At 38.4% G+C, this 20,803-nt stretch overlaps 1 protein-coding gene across 2 annotated transcripts in view; it reads right to left on the bottom strand.

Moving 5' to 3' along the window:
- Positions 1-20,803, bottom strand: part of ATP10B (ATPase phospholipid transporting 10B (putative)) — a 334,196-nt gene that overhangs the window by 62,320 nt on the left and 251,073 nt on the right. For both annotated transcript variants that reach the window (XM_016426981.2, XM_056811542.1), the window contains 2 exons: positions 12,107-12,238; positions 4,080-4,207 (listed from right to left, as the gene is read on the bottom strand). In XM_016426981.2, the coding sequence (XP_016282467.1) occupies positions 4,080-4,207; positions 12,107-12,238 (260 nt within the window). The remainder of the gene's footprint in view (positions 1-4,079; positions 4,208-12,106; positions 12,239-20,803) is intronic.

Raw genomic sequence — 20,803 nt, forward strand, 5'->3', positions numbered from 1 at the left:
TTTATTTATTTATTTATTTATTTATTTGTTTGTTTATTTATTTATTTATTTTGATGATGCTCTCTCTTTCAGTCTCCTTTTCTTGGTCATCATCTACATTGCATCCAGCTGTGCCAAATAGATCACAGAACTCTCTCCTGGCCCCTCTTTTTTCCTCTTTTTATGCTCTCTCTGTGGCTGACCTTGCCATTCCTCTACTCTGAAAGCCACAGTGCTTATGCCTCTAGGATGAAATAATGTTTAGTATTATCCTGCATAATCTGGTGTCTGACTGCCTCTCCAAGTTTATTGACCATTTTCTCATTTGGAGATTCTTTTAACCACGCTGGCCTTCTGACTGTTCCCCAAGTTCAATCTACTTCCCATCTTTGTATCTTTGTCCTGGATATCCTCCATACAGAGAATGTAGGTCCTCCTCTTAGAAGCCCGAACTCAAGTACTATATCTGACAAAACCTATTCTGATCCTTTTGGTTTCTATTTTCTCATACCTTTCCTCTTAAAAGTCATTTTGTTTAGATTCTTTGTTTTTCTTACTGGATACTTAGTCTCTTTTGACCACCAATAGAATGTGTTTTCCTTGAGGGGAGAAACTATTTTTTTCACTTTTGACGCTGAACCTGCCAAATGGTAGATGTTTAACAGGACGTGGAAAACTACTCCAGTATCCTGGCCAAGAAAATCCCAAAAGGGATCATGAAAAGTCGAACATATGACCATACAATAACCACAACAACAATTAAATGCTTATTGAATGAAAGAGGAAAGATACACCCTTCCCACAAATGAAAGTGACTTTCATTGAATGGATTTCAGAACTATGCCCAAAGGGCTATAACACTGTGCATAACCTTTGAGCCTGTCATACCATTACTCTGTCTGTATACTAAAGAGATTGTAAAAAAGGGGAAAGTATTTAATTGAAAAAAATATTTATAGCAACTTTGTGGTGACAAAGAATTAGAAATTTAAGGGATGTCCATCAATTGGGAAATGGTTCAACAAATTGTGGTACATGTTGGTAATGAATACTATTGTGCTAAAAGAAATGATGAGCAGGATGATTTTAGAAAAAAAAGCTGTTCTACAAGTTCTACATGAACTGATGCAGAGCAAAATAAGCAGAATCAGGGAAAACATATACAGAAGCAGTGATATTGTACGATGATCAACATTGACAGACTTAGCTACTCTCATTAATACAATGATCTGGGACAGTTCTAAAGGACTTAAGGACAAAGAATGCTATCCACCTCCAGAGAAAGAACTGCCAAAGTTGAATTTGAATCAAAGCATGCTATTTTTTCACATTCATTTATTTATGATTTTATTTTGAGGTTTTTCTTTTATGTGAATATTCTCTTATAATAATGACTAACATGGAAGAACATTTTGCTCAATAATACATGTTTAACCTAGATCAAATTGCTTACCATTTCAGGGAAGAGTGAGGAAAGGAAAGGAAGAAGACAATTTGGATCTTGTAATTTTGGAAAATGTATGTTGAAAATTGTTATTACATGTAACTGGGAAAACAAAGTATCTTTGAATTAAAAAATAAAGAAAGGAGGTCCTAGCAGGCCCTAATTCTGAAAGACACTTCTGGGTAATAACAAGATCTATTAGAGAGAAGAAGGTAACAAGAAAATGGTATGGAAACCTAGATGAAAACTTTCTTCCCAGAAAATACATTGAAATCTAATGAAAACCCCTCATTTTATTAATTATACATTGTAAAACCATTAAATATTAGATTAGGAAAGAACCTTAGAGGTTATATGACTTTTCCCCCTCCTTGTTTTAAAAGACAAAGATAATGAGAACCAAAGGGAAATAATTTGCCCAACCCAGGTCACACAGCCTATTAGTAGAAAAATTAGGCCAAGAACCTATATCTCTGGTGCTCTTTGTACAACACCTTACATTTTGATCTCTTACAGAATGAAGATCATATCATTATGAAACCCATCCTTCACTTTTCATAACTTTCAAGAACCCAGAGTCATCTGAGCTTTACAATAAGTCTTATAAGTAAGGCTCTAGTGGAATTTTGGGGGGCAAAACACTTTCATAGATAGTATTTTCTTTCCCCTAAATGTCATCTAATTGATAAGTATTCAGCCTACTTGTCCTGAGGGCATCATATTTAGCAGAAAAGGTACATAGAGGTTTTAGTTAGAAGATGAGGGCTCAAATTCCACTTCTAATACTACTACTACTACTAATAATAATAATATGGGACTTTTGAAAAGCCATTTACCTTTTTAGGGCCTCTGCTCATCTCTAAAATGAAGAGCTTGGAATAGATCATGGAGTCTTAACTCGGGGTTTGTGGATATATTTCATGATGTTGTGACTTTGGATAGGAAGTAATGACACATTGATTTTCATTAACCTCTAGTTGAAATTTAACATTTCCTTCAATTATTCAAAAACATTATTTTGAAGAGTCATTAGATTTCATCAGGTTGCCAGAAGGGTCCAGAACACACACGAAAGTTAAGAAATGTTAGGCTAGATAGCTTCTGAGTTCCCTTCCATCTTAAAATTTATGATCCAATGAATTAGAATGGGATTTCTTTCTTTTTTTTTTAAAGGAATTCTAATTTTATATAATACCATATTTTTTTTTACTTGGTCCAACAAATATTTATTCAGATTTCTATTATGTGCTTAAACCTGTCTTGGGTACACTGGGAAAATCTAAAAGAAATAGAAATAACATAGTAAGAGGTTAATAAATGATTTTTGATTGTCTGAGTATATAAGGAAGAGTTCTTACACCTGAGATACTTAAAATTTAGTTGGGGAGGCAAAATTTACACAAATGAAATGACAATTACATAAAATAATATACTTTCTCCAGGGAGAAATAGTTGAGCATTCCTCACTTGGGACCATGTTTTAATATGTCTAAACTCAATATGTCTAAAATTGAACTTACTTTGTCCAGAAAAGTCTTCGCTATTATGAATTTTATTATTAGTGTTAAGGGCACTACAATCCTTCCAGTCACCCTGGTTAGTAAGCCAGATGTTATCCTCATCTCCTACTTTCTCCCTCCCTCCCATTCCTAATATCCAGTCATTGCCAAGTTCAGTCAAACATCTATCATAAATGTACTCTTCTTTTCACTTACATAGCCACTTCTCTGGTGCAGGCTCTTATCACCTCAAGCTTAGACTATTGCAACAACCTTCTAATTGGAATCAGCATGACCAGTCTTTCCCCTCTCCTCCATGTCTAGTCCATCTTCTACTTAACTACAAAAGTGACTTTCCTAAAGTGCATGTGTGACTATTTTACCTCCACCTCAATCAATAAACTCCAATGGCTCCCTATTACCTCCATGCTCAAATGTAAAATCTTTTTAGTATTCAAAGTCTTTTATAATCTGATCCCCTCCTACTTTTCCAGTCTTTTTATGTCCCATTGACCTTAAACCCTTACTTTTGGAGTTGGAATCAATACGGATTGATTCCAAGGCAGAAGAGCTAAGTAATTGGGATTAATTGACTTGTCCAGGGTCACACGGTTAGGAAGTATCTGAGGCCAAATTTGAACCCAGGACCTCGCTGGGCCTGGCTCTCAATCCACCTGAGCCACCTAGTTGCTCCCTATCCTTGCTCTTTTTTCAATAAGACATTCTGACTTTGGACATTTTTACTGTTTGTCCCACACACCTAGAATACTCTCCAACCATATCTTTATCTCCTGGTTTCCCCAGCTTCCTTCAAATTTCAACTAAAATTCCACCTTCTACAAGAACCTTTTCCTGATCCTCTTCTTCCACCTACTTCCAATTTAGCCTTTATATGTCTTGTTTGTATGTATAGTTGTTTGCATGCCATCCCTCCCTTTAGATTGTGGGCTCTTTAAGAGTAGGGCTTGTTTTTGGACTCTGTTGTATCCCCAGATGTTAGCACAGTACGTGCATAGTGGGTGCTTGATAAATGCTTATTGACTGTCTTGATTTTAACCTAAATCTCTTTTGGAACAAAGCAACTTCATTTCTTCTACAGAGGTGGAGAATGATTAGTTACTGGAATGTTAAGTCTTTAATTGGATACTTTTTTTTACCTGTAGTAGGATGATCATGGTGAGAAACATATAGAAGCCTTGAAGTGCAATTGAGGGAAAATTTCCATTAGCATCTGGAACATCAAAAGGTGGAAGGCCTGAAAATTTTCCCTTCCAGAGGCCATGACCTAATAAGACATAAAATGAGGAGATAAAATAGAATCTCAACTTGGTTCCAAACTATCAACTTTATTTGTATTCAACTTATTAAAGGAATGTGTAAATTGTTCCTTTTATAAAGTCATCTTGAGGACAATTTTTCAATTGCAATACTTGCCTATGGATTTATGGACTTCATAACAACTGTAATAGTGGACAAATAGAAATAAAATACAAACCATAGTGTGATTTTCTCACAACCATCTCTGTGATGCCATTGAATAGAATACATGACATGAATGAAAGAACAATGGAGATCTAGTCTTAGTTTTGCCATTAACAAGTCATATAGACTTGGCTGGGCAACTCATTTCCTCTCTCTGGTTCTCATCCACAAAAGGAAGGGACTAAATAAAATTATCTCTAAGATTCCTTCCTGGTCTGACATGTAAGGTTCTACAATATAGAATTAATGGAACTCAGGGCTTCATTTTCTGGGAAAATAGTTTTATTTAATTTTTGTAATATCTTTTCACTTTCTTCTCTCCCAGCCTTTGGGCCATTTTGTATTCTCGCATCCCTATGGAACCTTGGATTTTGACCCCCACCAACCCCCACCTATCCTTGCCCTGACCTGGGTACACTGATTTGCCAGAGTTGAATTTTGTATTTATTTTGTCCAGAACCAAGGCTCTACCTTCCTGGTAACTATTTCCAGGCCATGCTGTCTGTGCTTAACCATCATTCTTATCCCCACTGTTTCTCCCCTTCCTTGTCCTATCCTCAATCTCTTACTTTACCCCAGGACACTGGATTCTGAACTAGCTTCCATGTCACCTGTTGGCTACCATTTCCAAACTATGTCCTAGGGTAGTGATGATGAATCTTTTAGAGATGGTGTGCTGGGCCCTGCCCCCACCCCAAGTGCTGGGCACATCCTGCCTCCCCCTTACCCCACCCAGGGGAGAGAGAAAATGCTCCAATTGGACTGCTGGGAAGAGGGTTGAGTGAAGTGAGGAATGTCCCCTGGAGTGTATATATAGAGAGGGGAGTGGCCTGAGTGTTCTGCTCCCTTCCAGCTCTGCCACCTGTGAATCACTCACCTTACCCCTCATATGCTCCCTTTGGTCTGCTGGGCAGAGAGGTGAGGATATGAAAAAATGTTGCCTGGCACAGTGGAGACAGGGAGCTGAGCAGCTCCACCAGATTTCCTCTACCTTTTTAATAACGAAGTCTGGGAGGTGGGTGGATGGGGTGGTGGTGCACATGCCCACAGAGAATGCTCTGTGTGCCATCTTTGGCACTCATGCTCTAGGTTCCCCATCACTGTCCTAGGGGCATATTCTTCTTTCCCTGTGTAATACTCCATCCCCTTCCCTTTATTTATTGTCTTTCCTCATTAGAGTGTAAGCTCCTGGAGGAGTCTAAGACTTTTGCTTGCTTATATATTCATCCTCAGGACTTAGCACATTAATATACAGTAAGCACAAAATAAATGCTTGCTTGATCTATCTATCTATCTATCTATCTATCTATCTATCTATCTATCTATCTATCTATCTATCTATCTATCTATCATTCCTTTCAGCTCTAAGAAATCTGTGATTCTGTTCTGTAGTCATAATAACCTTCTGAGGTAATTGTCCTCGCCATTTTACATATGAGAAAACTGAAGCCAAGAGAGGTTAGATAACTTATCCAGGTTCACCTGGATAATAAGTGCCAGCAAGTAATTTTTTGTTAATTCCATTCCTTACTTTCTCAGAGGTTGAAACAAAGAACTAAATTGAATAAATTGACTATGTCTTGCCTAGTTTCCAGAAACTGCAAAGATTGAATTTGAAAGAAGATAACAAAATTTGAAGATCTAGAGATTCACTCCCAGCCACTCTAGCCACTCCTAGATACAAAGATTGAATTAGTTTTATGTCTCTCTACAATCAATCCTTAAGCATTGCAAACATACCTCAATCACCCAAACACCTGAGGTCAGGCAAATGTATCTCAACCTTTTGTGACTTTCACTATCCCTTTTCCCCTACCAAACTTCAATGAACTCACACAATCAGGTTGTTGCTTTTCCATGTTTTCCTAAAAAGGTATATATAGGATCCTGAATTCTGCAGTTCAGGAGAAATTCCCAGTAATTATATTCCTGCCCCTCTTTCTTGAGAATGTTCATCCCAGGGAGTTGGCTCTGTGTGATGTCTCTGATTATCTGTCTCTCTTGTCCTGATTAAAGACTTGTTTTAATATATCTACTCTAGTAGTTCTGCTTATTTTTCTAGTTGACATAGATATCTGTAGTGAGATTCAAGCTTAGGTCTTCGTGATTCCAAGTCATGCACTCTCTCTCTTTACTTTGCTACCCTGCTGAGCCACAGAATCAGGTAAGGATTCTCAGATGGAGAGGAGGAGGGGCCATATTCTTATGCTCTTTAGAGTTCCTTCCTTCTCTCTATCATACAAAATTTTCCTGAGCACCTCCTTTAATAGGGAATGTGCTTGGAAAAATACAAAACACCACGTAAGAGTCAGGGTTTATTTTGGGCTTTAATTCAATCACAAGGAAGGAAACCAAGAGAAAGGAAGATGCCATCAATAGGAATTTCAACCAGAGTAGAAGAGAAAAGGACCAATCCCTGATATTTTTGCACAGAGCTCAGTCAAATTAGCTAATTGCTAGATAAAGTTTTTCAGCAGAGGTATCCAGTGGTCCCAGGTGGCCCTAAAGAGGAAGAATCAGACATACCGTGACCAGTCAACACTATCAGCCTAGAAACCAGAGTGGTGATGAGGGAATTGCTTCCCCTGGCAGATATAATGCCACACACTGTATTAGAAACTTAAGGAGAGTTCTGAAAGGCTGAGGTTTGGGGGGAGAAGGTAGGAGAGAAGGAGGTGCTTGTCTGCTATTGCTTTGTACCCAGCCCTAATCCAGGTAAGAGGATTAACTCTGCTGCATTGCCTGGGGTTTTCAATTAACACAGTTACCAAAGGTATTATTAAAAAACTCTTTTGTCCTGATGTTTCAGAGCTTAGAGAAAGGAACCTTGGGTGGATCAGAAGGCTACCACAGGAAGAAGTCCAAGGACTGATAGGCTGACTCTCTGCTGTGGAAGAATTTGAAGATTAAGACATGAGATCAAGAAAAACTTAGATTTTACCCCTCTGAACCTCACTCTCCTCATCTACAAAATGGACATACTTCTATCTGTCTATTTCATAGGATATTTTTGGTGAAGAAAGTGCTTTGTAAACTGTAAAGTACTCTAGAAATTGGTGACTTAAGTTCCATAGGTTACCCAAATACCTGGAATTAGATGAATTCATCTTTCCAACTCGCTGGGACTTCTGCTATCCCTTCCCTGCACTCCCTCTCCCAACTTCAATGAACTCACATCATCAGATTGTTGCTTTTCCTTTTTCTACATAAAAAAGCACGCACACACACACATATACATGCACAGACACATACATAGATATAGATACATATCTTATGTGTTGACATATATACATACATATATATATAGAGAGAGTCAGATGATTACATAACGCCTATATATAATAAATCCTTTATATTGATAGCTTGTCTTCTGAAACCTCCAAATTGTCCTGGACAACCTATCTTCAAGGTAGTTCCAAATGGACCCACCCCAGAGTGAACAATAAATTTTGAAGTGCCTCTTAATGACCATAGACAGAATTAGCTGATACAATCTAAAGTATCCTTTTTGTCTTAGTTTCTCCAGTTGAATCGAGGCTGCTCCCAGGTACCCTAGCCTTTGGCTACATGTTCTGTCCCAAGAGTTCACTTCAGCAGCCAGTTGTATATACAGGTGTCTCTTCCACTTCACAGGGTTTAAGGGAATCCATGATCTGGAAAATTTGCTTAAATTTATTCAGTCCTTCCTTAGTATCAGAGAAGTTCGAGTTTTTTCTTTTTCTTTTATGGCTTGCTTACATTGTTATACATATATTTTATTCATTTCTGAGTTTCTAAACTTTTTCTGTCTTCTGTTGGCCTTTGTATGTCATCTGTGGTTTCTTTAACTCCCCCCCCCCACCCCCCATAAATCCCATTTGATTTCTTATGCTGAACCACCTCATATTGAAACCATGATGGGGAAAGTTGCAATGTGGGAGGGATACCCATATAGGACCCCAAGTTCTGCAGTTTAATGGAAATTTCTAGTAATCATATTACTGGCATCTTTCCTGAGATTGTGGTCCTCCCAGAGTGGTTGGTTCTGTGTAGTGTCTGAGATCATTTGTCTCTCTTGTCCTGATTAAAGACTTGTTCTAATATAACTATTCTGATAGATATGCATTGTTATTCAAGTCGATAATATAAAATATAGTAAAATCTTCTTGATGATTGCTCCGAAGCATTGTAAATCTATGGGCACATTGCTTACTAATTGGTATAAAGCAAGCATAGCTTGGACAATATCCAAGGTGGGCCCTTTATGGTGGTTTCCAATTTTTTGTGTCCCTATGCTGGGGATACCACTAGACTAGAAATCTGACAATCTTTGATAAAGTTCAGCACGAGCCACCTTTTTCAGGAAGCCTTTTTTAAAACCACATTTAGGACTGAAGTTCCATCACCAGCTTTCTTCTCTCAAATTGCTTTATTTCTTTTGTATATATTTTGTATACACATATGTGTATATATAGATATTTATACCTATATGTCTGTGTCTCTAGAGGCTGTCTCCTCCTAGATTATAAACTCTTTGAAGGCAGCGTTTGTTTCATTTTTTTCTTTATGTCTACAACACTCCATCTTTCAATTGAAACTACTCTTTCCAAAGTTATCAATGATCCCTCATTAGCCCAAACTGAATGACCTCTACTCATTCCTCATTTTTCTTGACCTTTACAGCATCTGACACTATCTATTGCCCTTTCCTCCAGTATATTTTCTCTTCTTTAGATTTTTGAGGTACTTCTCTCTTTTAATTCTCCTCCTATCTCTCACTGCTATTTTTCAGTCTTCTTTACTGAATCTTTACCCATGTAACTGTGGGTGTCCCCTAAGGCTCAGCCTTGGGCCCTCTTCACTTGTTCCTTTATACTTTCTCACTTGATGATCTCATTAATTCCCAGAGGTTCAATTATCATCTCTGTGGAGATGATATCCAGCTCTAGTTTCTTTCTTAAGCTCAGTCCTACATCACCTTTTTGATGCATTTTGGACATCCCAAATTATATGTCTTAGAGGAATTTCAAACTCAACATGCCCAAAACAGAACTCATTATTTTCTCTACCCCCTCAAACCTTCCTTTATTCCTAATTTCCTTATTGCTATTGAAGATACCACCATCTTCCTAGTCACCCTGGCTCACAATGTCAGCATTATCCTTGATTCCTCACTTTTATCCCGTGTAACCAAGCAATCTGTTGGCAAATCTTGTTTATGCCTTCATACTATTTCCTATAGACGTCCCTTTTTCTCCAATCACAGAAGTACCACTCTGATAAATTCCCAATTACTTCTTTCCTGGATTATTGCCACAGTCTTCTAACTGAACTCCCAGTTTCCAGTCTCTCCCCCTACTCCAACCCATCCATGCTCTATTCAGTTGCCAAAATAATTTTCCTGAAGTGTAACTCTGACCCTTTCAAATTCTGTCCTGCTTCCTCCTAATTCTAGTGGTTTCCTATTACTTGCAGGTAATTTTCTATTCAACATTCATAACCTATGCCCTTCTTAGCAACATTATATTCTTATACTATATTCTATACTATTGCATAGTATAGGACTATATTATATACTAGATTATATAATCTGCCTATTCTTTCTCACATATGACACTACCTTTCATCTCCTGTCTTGGTGTTGTGCATTATCTTGTCCCCCAGCCAGCATGGGAAGACTTCTCTAGGCCCTCTAGCTGCTAACCCTTCCTTTCTGAGATTGTTTATTATCCTGCATCTGTCTCTGTCTCAAACCTGTCTGCCTGCTAATTTATCTATCCATCCATCCATCTATCTATCTATCTATCTATCTATCTATCTATCTATCTATCTATCTATCTACCTACCTATCTATCTATCTATCTATCTATCTATCTATCTATCTATCTATCTATCTATCTTGGAAGAGAGAAATTGGGAAAGTCTTCAACAAGACAGGAATAGCTGGGACTGAAGACCCGTCATTCAAACGAGAGCATTCTGGTTTGAAATGTGACCAGGAGAAGTAGTTGGAAGAAGGGAGGTGACCAACTGAAGTCTGGACCTTTTGGCTTAGAAGACAGAAGAGGTCTGATGTCTCTTGACTTTTGGAGACTGAAGCCTGAAGGTTGTCTTTTGGCTTGGAAGATAGAAGAAAGGACAAAGACCAACTCTATCTGACTTGTTCTGTTGTGATAGTGACTGAACTTCCAGACCTATCAGCCATTTTCCCAAATTGAATTATATTCTACCATCCTTCAACCTAAGATTTATTTTAGTATTAGGGAAAACCCAAACCCTCTTCACCTCCATTTCTTATCTTTCCTTTATTCCCAATAAATCCCTTACTTAATTTAGAGAAGAGAAAGAATATTTATTTGAGACATCATAAACTCACCCTTGAGTTGATTAGAGAAACCAATAGGAGAATCAACAGGAAAGAAGGAGGGAAGAAGGAAGGCTGAAGGGAGGAAGAGGGAGGAAGGAAGAAGATTAACAGCCTGATCTGTAGTTATCAATTACAATTCAAATAGTCCCTTATTACACTATCTACCTACCTACATAGTAGGTACCTAATTATCCACATGTTTTCTTTCCCTTTTGAATATAAGCTCTTAGAAGGGAGAAACCCTGTATATGTGTTTTGTCTTTCTTTGAATCCCAATCATTTAACTCAAGGGTTCCCAAACTTTTTATACAGGGGTCCAGTTCACTGTCCCTCAGACTGTTGGAGGGCTGTACTATAAAACAAACAAACAAACAAACAACTGTGAACAAATCTGTATACCGCTGTCTGGGATAGCAGAGGCTGCAGTGCTGGCTGGGATGGGTCTGTCACACCTTGCACAGTCCCATCACTGCCACCACTATACCAGGCAGCAGTATACACAGTGTGGAATCCCCTCCCCCAGATCACACTCACCATGGCGACATCTTCCATTGTGCAGCCACATAATCCTTTGTGTGGTGCCTCGTTCTCATTCAGTTACTCTCAGAACAAGGCACCAGCAAAGGATTATATCACTGGAAGTAGTACTGTACTGAGTGGTGTCACCACACACAGTGCTCCTCTCACTGACCACCAATGAAAGAGGTGCCCCTTCCAGAAGTGCAGTGGGGACTGGATAAATGGCCTCAGGGGGCTGCATGTGGCTAGGGGGACTCCTGATTTAGCTCTGTTCGGGTACTTAATACTTAAGTATTTAATACTTAAGTATTAATAAAGTACTTAATAAATGTTTTTAAAAATTATTAAAATAAATATTGATTCCAAGGCAGAAGAGAGGTAAGGGCTAGGCATTTGAGATTAAGTGACTTGCCCACTGTCACACAGCTAGTGAAAGGCACTAAGTAAGTATTTAAATGTTTGGTTGTTTAGATTTGATACAGATGGCAACTAAACTAAAAACAAAAGATTAGGGGAAGGATTCTGGTGAGTTCTTTAATCTATAATTTAAAGTAATCCCTTTCATATATGTTTGCTGCTCTTAGGAAAAAGGGAAAAAAATCATAATTGGTGAATGTGTAGCTTTTTCAAGAATTAAAAGTCAGAAGGATTTTAATTTGATCTCTGTTATTTACTACTTATACAAATTTAGAAAAGTTGTTGTCCCTGAGGTTTAGATTAGGTAACCTCAGGGGTCTGTTTTGGCTCTGGGTCCTATGAGACATTCCCTTACCCAGGGTCTGAAGGTACCAAATAGTTTTGTCAATAAGAGGTGGTGTTTTCCTGAATGCGCCATACCTATAGCTCCAATAAGGCACATGAAGAAGAGAATTCCCACACAGAAGAAAATGTCAATGTTCATGCGACGTTCAATCTTGCTGCGTTTGTATCGAGGGCCGCTGTTGTTCAGCATGGCTTTCGTCTCATGGCCTTAGAGAAACAAATAGAAAGTCATGTAATTAGTTAGTCCCCTGTGGCAGAATACTGCATAGATGTAGTAGGGAGGTGTCCAGGAGTGTGTTGGAGCCAGCCTAACTCAGTTTGGGTGAGCCAATTGTTAAATTTTAAGTGTGAGCATTTTTAACACCTTAGAAATTAGCAAATGCTACAAAACTTTGTTTTCTTGATTGTCTAGACTTAAGAAAGTGATGGAGAATATGTTAATAATATGGATTAAATTTAAAAGTATAACCTGTGTACATTTTTTTGGAGAATGAGTTATTAAATATTTTATTCCTAGGTATGTCCATCTAAAGTGAAAACAATGCCCTTTACCCTCAGGGAAGTTCATCTAGATGTTGTAGTGGATAGAGTGCTGGATTTTGTTAGAAAGACTCATGTTCCTTAGCTCAAATCTGGCTTCAGACACTTACTAGCTGTGTGACCCTGAGCAAGTCACTTAATCCTATTTGCCTCAGTTTCCTCATCTGTAAAATGAGCTGGAGAAGAAATGATAAATTACTTCATTATCTTTGCCAAGAAAACCCCAAATGGGGTCACAAAGAGTCATTTCATGACTTAAAGGACTGAACATCAAAAAAAACCCAGGGAGTTTTCAGTCAAATGGGGTCTTCACCTGATCAGATGCCATTTTAGTTATGTTATAAAGAACACTAAATTTGGTTTCCTCAAAGGTAGATCAATAGCAATGGTAGAAAGAGATTTATAAGAGGCAGAAATTGAGCTGAGCACTGAATTGAATGAGGGGGTTCTTAAGAAGTAGAGGTGAGAAAGGAGAATTTCTAAGCACAGAGGTGGGGTGGGAACCTATGCAAAAGCATAATGTGGGGAGATAGAGCATCACAGGAAATAGCAAGACAAATTTGCCTAGAATGCCGAGCATAAGAGAAAATAATATGGAATAAGTCTATAACATCAGTTTGAGAAAGAGGAATAGGAAGTCACTGAAAGAGGAAACAAGTCAGTCAATAGCATTTACTAATTGTCTCCTGTGTACCAGGCTAAGCCCTGAGGATTGAAGATGTAGAAAGGCAAAAAAAGTTACTAAATTTTTTTTTTAAGCAACTAGACTAGGGAGTTTGGGAGACCAACCAACAGAACAAATAGTCCAGGCATGAGGAGATGAGGACTTGTATTATGATGGTGACAGTATTACAGGAGAGAAGGGACATATATATATAAAATGTTACAAAGTGAGGATCAACAAAACCTGATAATAATTTAGTTTAGGTGAGAGAGGTGGAGGAGAGGATAGGAGACACACACACACACACACACACACACACACACACACATAAATCCAAGATATTCATTGTGAACATGGGTAACTGGATGGGTAGGAGGATTGTGGTGCCCTTGTCCACAGGGCATGGAGCAGGGAAATGTGAAAGTATCTGTCTGAAAGATGAGTTCAGTTTTGGATGTATTGACTTAAAGATGTTTATAGAACTTCTAGTTTAAGATGCAGACTGCTATCTCAAGGGGTTTAGATGCAAAAAGGAGGAAAAATATAAGATGATAACTAATGGAGACGGATTGATCAAGTGGAGGTTTTTGAGGATGGGGGAAAGAGGAATGAGTAATAAGCAGGAGGAGTGTAAGTCAATGAGGAAATCAGTTTGGCAAGAGCAGTTATATATATATACAAAAATGGTGCCAGGGAAAAGATAGGGAGAGGGATAAAGCAACTAACTTGGAGCAACAAACTAGTTCTATAAAAAAGAATAAGATATATATGCAATTTTGTGATAAAATGGCCTTCTGAATTTTAACTGTCCTGGAATTCTCCTTGGTAGCTGGATTAGGAAATGCCAGTCACATCTTTTTGTGCAAAATTAAAGAAAAGCAATATATCAGATCCAGCAGTGAACGGTTTTAATGTTATTTAGCTTGTCACTTACGTGGATTTAAAGTGGCAACAAAACAGTGGGAAAGAAAAAATATTTCTGGCTTATTAAATTAGATTCAAGTTGTTTCATTTGTAATAGCAGGATGCATATGAAATCTGTACAGGCAGTCTGCACTAATGGGATTGCCACCTTTCAATGTGCCAAAAATTGGAACAAATCCTGCTGTTCCTCTCTCTCATTGGGCAACACTACTACCCAACACCCAGTGGAAAATATTACTACTTAAACCTTCATCTCTGCACCCTATTCTGTCCCCTTCCAGGTTGGCTGGCATTCACAGTAGATTCTCTGGGTACTCTCCACTACAGACAATGACCAGTAGAGAGGGAGGAAAGGGGGTGGGGTAGGAATCAAGTAGAAATGAGGTCCTTAGGAGAGAAGCAGCTAAAATCATTTCCAAAATTCTAGGAGTAAAACTAGTTTGAGGCAGAAGAAAATTCCTAAGTGGGGAGTCAGTACATGGAAAAAAAAAGTCAAAGAAAGGTAAAACACAATCTCCAATCTTAAAGACATCACAGTATAATGGGGAGATCACATATAAATAATTATATACAAAGTTACATAAAGGATGAATGGGAACTAATTAATAGAGGGAAGGAACAAGAAATAAAATGGACTAGGAAAGGCTTCCTGTAGTGGGTGGGATTTTAATTGAGACTTAAAGGAAGCCAGGAGGCAGAGATGAGGAAGGAAAGAAAGCATTTCATGCATGGGGGGAAGTCAGTGAAAATACCTGTAGTCAAGAGATGGAGTGTCTCATTTGAGGAATAATAACAAAGAACTTGGAATCACAGAGTACTTGGTAAAGTATAAGGGGTAAAAAGACTAGAAAAGTGGGGTGATAGGGAGAGGAAGGAAACAAGTTATGAAAGTCTTTGAGATTAAGTGGGGTGACATGATCCAGCCTTTGTTTAGAAAGATAACTGTAGCAACCCTGGAAAAGGGAGCTCAAACTAGGGTTGAGGCAGTGTAAATGGAATGAAAGGGATGATATTAGTGGAGGAGAGTAAGTTAGCCTTAGTAATAATAATCTCTGACATTTGAAGAGGGCTATATATATTTCAAAGTACTTTCACATTTGCTATTCCTTTTGACTCTCATAAGTAAAGCAGAGGACCCTTGGGAGCTTCATTAGGCATGAGTGCTAGAGAGCAAAAAGAAGAGATCATCCCATAATTTCCTTGGTCTGGGACAACATGGCTGACAAAGAAGACCATACAATGGCGTGGATTTTAGGAGGCAGGGCAAAAGCTTCAGAGATCATCATCTCCAGAATATATACAATTCTTATGCCTTTATTCACATCATTCCTCTGCCTGGAATGCCCTTCACTGGTTCTCTCTTCAGATTTTATACATTCTGCCAGACTGTTCTGTCAGCAACTATTATCTATGGTCACTTCAACTTCTGGCTTTCTGAGTTTATGAGAGCACTTCAGCTCTCAATTTGCTGTCTCTCTTTAATTTCCATAGCATTACTTACCTGGATTCCTCCTTTGGGAAAAACATTTTGACTTAAGACATTTTACTTTAGTTGTTCCTTGACTTTTGATGTGTGTGAATTAAATATAAAATGTAGCCCCTATTCCATTTGAAAAACCCCTTTCCTGCACATGCATATTAAGTCAGGACCCCAGCAAGTCATGTGACTGAAGTACCACATGGATACCTGGAGTCCTGACTTCTGGAAAGGGCTGGTGGAAGTCCCCATGTGACAGGTAACATGTCTGGAAGTCAGGACTCAGGAACCAGACTCTCCAATCAGAGAGCCCTATTAGGAGTGATGTCATTGGCCTTATAAGAAAGTAGACAGAGCAGTAGCTCCCTCTTTGGCTCAGGACTTTCTCTCTGGCTGGACATGGGACCTGCTCCTTTCTCTTGAGTGTTTAATGCTCCAATTTAGCTGGGAACTGGAGCCAGGAAGGATGGAAGTGCTTTATTTAGTTAGGGTGGCCTGGAAATCTTTCTTTCACTAATAAATAATTATAAATTAACATACAGTTTCCAGAGAGTTTAATCTTAATATATGTATGTGTGTGTTTAGCTACTCCAACTAACTTAGAAACTTGATGCCCCGGGTCATATTTTAATTTTGTATGTAAATAGTAGGCATAGATACTTAAAATTCTGAACCTCTACTAAAGTTTTCATTACTTCTCTGTGATATGAACATGGCTAAAGTGTCTTGATGACCTTGCCACCAGTTCAGTTCCATTCAAATCAATTATACAAATGTTTATTAAACAATGGGACTATACTAGGCACACAGTGAAAGGCTTGTCTATTATTGCCCCATTATCTCCTTCTGCTATCTACTTTTATGAAGCTCTAAGGGGTCCCTACTTTGGTTGCAAAAATCAAATGAAATAACGCATGTGAAAGCACTTTGAAAGAGATGAAGCCCTCTCTAAATGTTAAGAAATCATTTTTTGGGTATCATATCATATTACTTTGGTATCATCATATTCCTCACCTTCTCAGTGTGTGAGGTGAAGGACTAGAGGGAGAGAGAGAATTTGGAACTCTAAATTAAAAAAAAATGTTAAAAAGAAATAACGTTCGAAAAAATTAAAAAAATAAAGTAAAATTCTAATCACTTCAAAAAAGAGATGATTATTACTATGGCCATTTAACTTTTTTTTTTTGTATTCTTGCCACAGCTACTTTTATCATCACCTCTTCCATTCCATTTCCACTGTTACAATTCTGCTTCAAACTGTCATTCCCTCATGGTCTGAGTTACTGCCCTAGCTTCTGACCTTAGGTTTCTCTATCTCCAACCTATCCTTCACATCTATGGCAGATTACTGTTCCTACTATCCACACAGTTCTAATCATGTTACTTCTTTACCCAGAACACTTCAGAGGTTCCCCACTATGGCTTCCCTCTAATTAAATATCAAATTATTTAGTCTAATATTTAAGACTTTGCATAATGTGGTCCCAACCTACATCTCTAGCCTTATCTCCCACCAAACTAGAAAGGTTTCAAGTATGGACCCAGCATTGAAGGAGTAGCAGAACTAATTTCAGAGAGGCTCTAAAGGTGGTCACTACGGATGAATTTTTATTTTTGCAATTGCAACCCATGAAACCATAATTTAAGGTGAGGAAGAATTTTGAGCAGAATCGGTAGGAGGAAGACCTCTATTAATAAATGATAGCTTCCTGGAACATTGAAGTGCAAGGTTCAGTTCTAATCTCATCTTCTGCGGGGGTTTGGGGGGTGGAGGGGTGGGGGTGGGGGCTTTTTGCTGGCCTCCTGCACTGTTAGTGCCTTCTCTCAGACATTATCCTTCATTCACACAGTATAGATTTTGTAGGTATAATTTCTGCCACATTAGCTCCTTCAGGGCAGGACTATTTTTGATTTTCTTTGTATCCCCAGCACTTAGCACACCTCTTGGCACATAGTAAGCATTTTATAAATACTAGTTGGCCGGCTGACTAGTATGTAAATGTTATTGTGAAAAGAATGAATAAAGGGGGAAGATGGTCTTCTTTACTTGACTTCACTGACTGGACCTAAGAATCATCCCATATATCCCTGGGTTTGGGAACAAATGTTTTTAAAAAACTCTATAAATTTGGAGCTAGGGAGGCATAGCCAATATCACAGAAATTTGCTGGCACCTAAAAGGTTTATCAAATTAGCCCATTAAGAAGGTATTTATTTTCTCCAACTCAATTTCATGTGGAGTGCACCTTTTAAAATCAACTAGTATATGCAAGGCTCTGTTCGAAGTACTTGGACACAAAGAAGAAATAAGACACACTACTTCCTTGTGAAGATCTTATTATGTAATAGAGAGAAAATGCATAACATAATTGAAATGCATATTAGACTGTGGTTATTGTCAAAGAGAAATCTAAATAAATATTATAAAACATTTGAGGAAGGAGAGATTATTTTCAAATGGGAGAGCTTCATGGAGAATACTACAATTGGGCCTTGAAGGATTGGAAGGGCTTCAACAAAAAAGATGGAGGATAAGGAGGAGTCTGTTTCAGACGTAGAAAATGTCAAAAGCAAAGGGTTGGAGAATGATGATAACAAAGGAGGGAGAGCAGCCTAGGCTGGCTAGGATGGAGGTTATGAGAAGCTGAGTAGTGTAAGAAGGGGCTGGAAAGCTGGAAGGAGCCAGGTTATGGAAAGTCTTGAATATCACTCAGAGGAGTTAATTCTTACTTTGATGGCATAAGGGGTAATACTGCAGAGTGACTAGAGAGAGTTTATCTTGAGACAAGAAAGATCTGTGCTAAAGGCACATCTTTGATACATGTTGTATCAAGGAAATCAAGGAAACAATAAGTATTGATTAAGTGATTAAGTTTTAGGACCTGTGTAAAGTGCTGGTGATTCAAGTACCAAAAATGAAATAATCCCTATTAAAGAATTGTACATTTTAGTTGTGTAGACAACTATATATAAAGATATATAACATAATTATAATGGGGAGGTAGGTGGTGCAGTGGATAGAGTGCCAATACTATAGTCAGGAAGACTCTTCTTCCTGAGGACAAATCTGGACTCAGAACTTACTAGCTGTATTTTAATCCTCTTTACCTCAGTTTCCTTATCTGTAATAAAACCTCCGGGCCATTGAGAGGTTTTAAGGAAGGAAAATAGAAACAGGATAGAAGTTTTGGATCCCGTGAAGGGCGTGAATGAGCCGGCTTTAGAGATGTAAATAAACAAGTCAGTAATCAATTATTGATATTCGGGAGCCACAGCCTGCTCCAACCACTGGACGTTACTATTCAGGCTATTCCATCCAATGATCTCAGTTTAACACTGCACTAGTCAGAGGATAATGCTAGCTCAGTAGGAAAGGAGATTAGAAACTAAAGGAGTTAGATAAAGCTAGGTATTAGCATTGGAAAAGAGAGAGACAGGAAGGCCTGACCGAAAGGCCAGGCCTCAGGGAGAAAGATAGAGAGGAGAGAGAAAGGGGAGAAGTTGCTCCTTTGCAAACCTGTCCATGTCCTCCAAGTAGCCCAGCTGGCTTTTGTTCTCTTTGATATACAAATGAGCTCAATACATATTGATAAGTTACATGATGCCTCAATACATATGGATGAGTTACATAGTGTATTGCCATTGGATAATTGCAAATTATGACAAGGTGAAGGTGGGGTTATTATCCTCAGGTGAGTGAGACAGGAGGAAGCAAGGTTTCACACCTAACTTCAGCCATGCTGGGAATAGAGCCCATTGCCATGTGCAGGATGGCCATGTGCTCACTCACAATCCTTGTCTCTCCATAATACCTGTGGGCTGGACTGCTACATGTAAAAAGAGCTGGATAAGGAAATGGCAAATCTCTATTAGCATCTTTGCAAAGAAAGACCTAAATGGAATCAAGAAGAGTTGGATATAGGGGACAGCTGGGTAGCTCAGTGGATTGAGAGCCAGGCCTAGAGAAGGGAGATCCTAAGTTCAAATCTAGACTCAGATATGTCCTAGCTGTGTGACCTTGGGCAAGTCACTTAACCTCCATTGCCTAGCCCTTGCCACTCTTCTGCCTTAGAATCAATTCTAAGGGGGAAGGTAAGGGTTTATTTAAAAAAAAAAAAGTTGGGCATGATTTTAAATGACTGAACAACAACAAAAGCATAAATAGAAGATGAATAAATAAATGCAAAGTAGTTAAATGTTACAATATGGTTTGGAAGGGAAGGTATTAATAATGGGGGAATCAAGAAAAGCTTCACATAGAAGATGGTGCTTGGATTCCATCTATTTAAAAAACAAGTTCCTGTTTTAGAAACAACTCTAAGACAGAAGGGAAAGGGCTAGGTAAATGGTGTTAAATGACTTTTCCACATTTGATTGTATAAAACCTTTTTAATTTAATGTAGTCAAGATTATTTATTGTACATTTTGTTCATATTTGAACCCAAGTCCTCCTGACTATGCCTAGTGCCTAGTTGCTTTAACTTAAGCTCCATATTATAGGAAGAGAGGAACTTTATAAGGGAAAGGAATGTGGGATGGTCTGTACAAAGACATAAAGATAGGAGGAGTATCATTTGTGAGAAACACAGAGAAGGTCAGGACCCAGGATGAGGAAATATCCAATGAGTCTGGAAAGAGATACTGGGGCCAACTCATGCAGACCTTTAAAAGCTGAAGTACCCTGAGAGAGTCACTGAATCTCCTGGGGCTTTAGGAAATCCTCTAAGACTTTAACTTATAGGGAAAATGCTACCCTACATTGATAGTTTCTTCAGTTTCTTTGGATAAGAGTTTCTAATGTCGATGAAATCACAGGACCAGTCTCTGTCTTTGGTAGCAGGATCAGAACAGCACATTAAAAACATTATAGGGATAACCTTGTCAAAAGAGGTGAAGAGAGGAGAATCTATAGCTTTGGCCACAGTTTTCAAATAGCTGCAAGGGCTTTCCTCCATCAAAGATAATGAAGAGCACATCACACATGTGATGTCCTCCTCATAGTCACTCAGAAAATATTCTTGCCCCCTCCTGCAGCATCATGTCTGGGCCTGGAGCCTCCTAGGTAGAACTGAGTTAATTTTCACATAGGATAATATTTTCTGAATATCAATAGGAGAGAGTGAGGAGCTCTTTGTGATGTGCCCAAACAAGCTTTGGGTTGCTTTCC

This window comes from Monodelphis domestica, chromosome 1, assembly GCF_027887165.1.
Source record: "Monodelphis domestica isolate mMonDom1 chromosome 1, mMonDom1.pri, whole genome shotgun sequence".
Lineage (NCBI taxonomy): Eukaryota > Metazoa > Chordata > Mammalia > Didelphimorphia > Didelphidae > Monodelphis > Monodelphis domestica.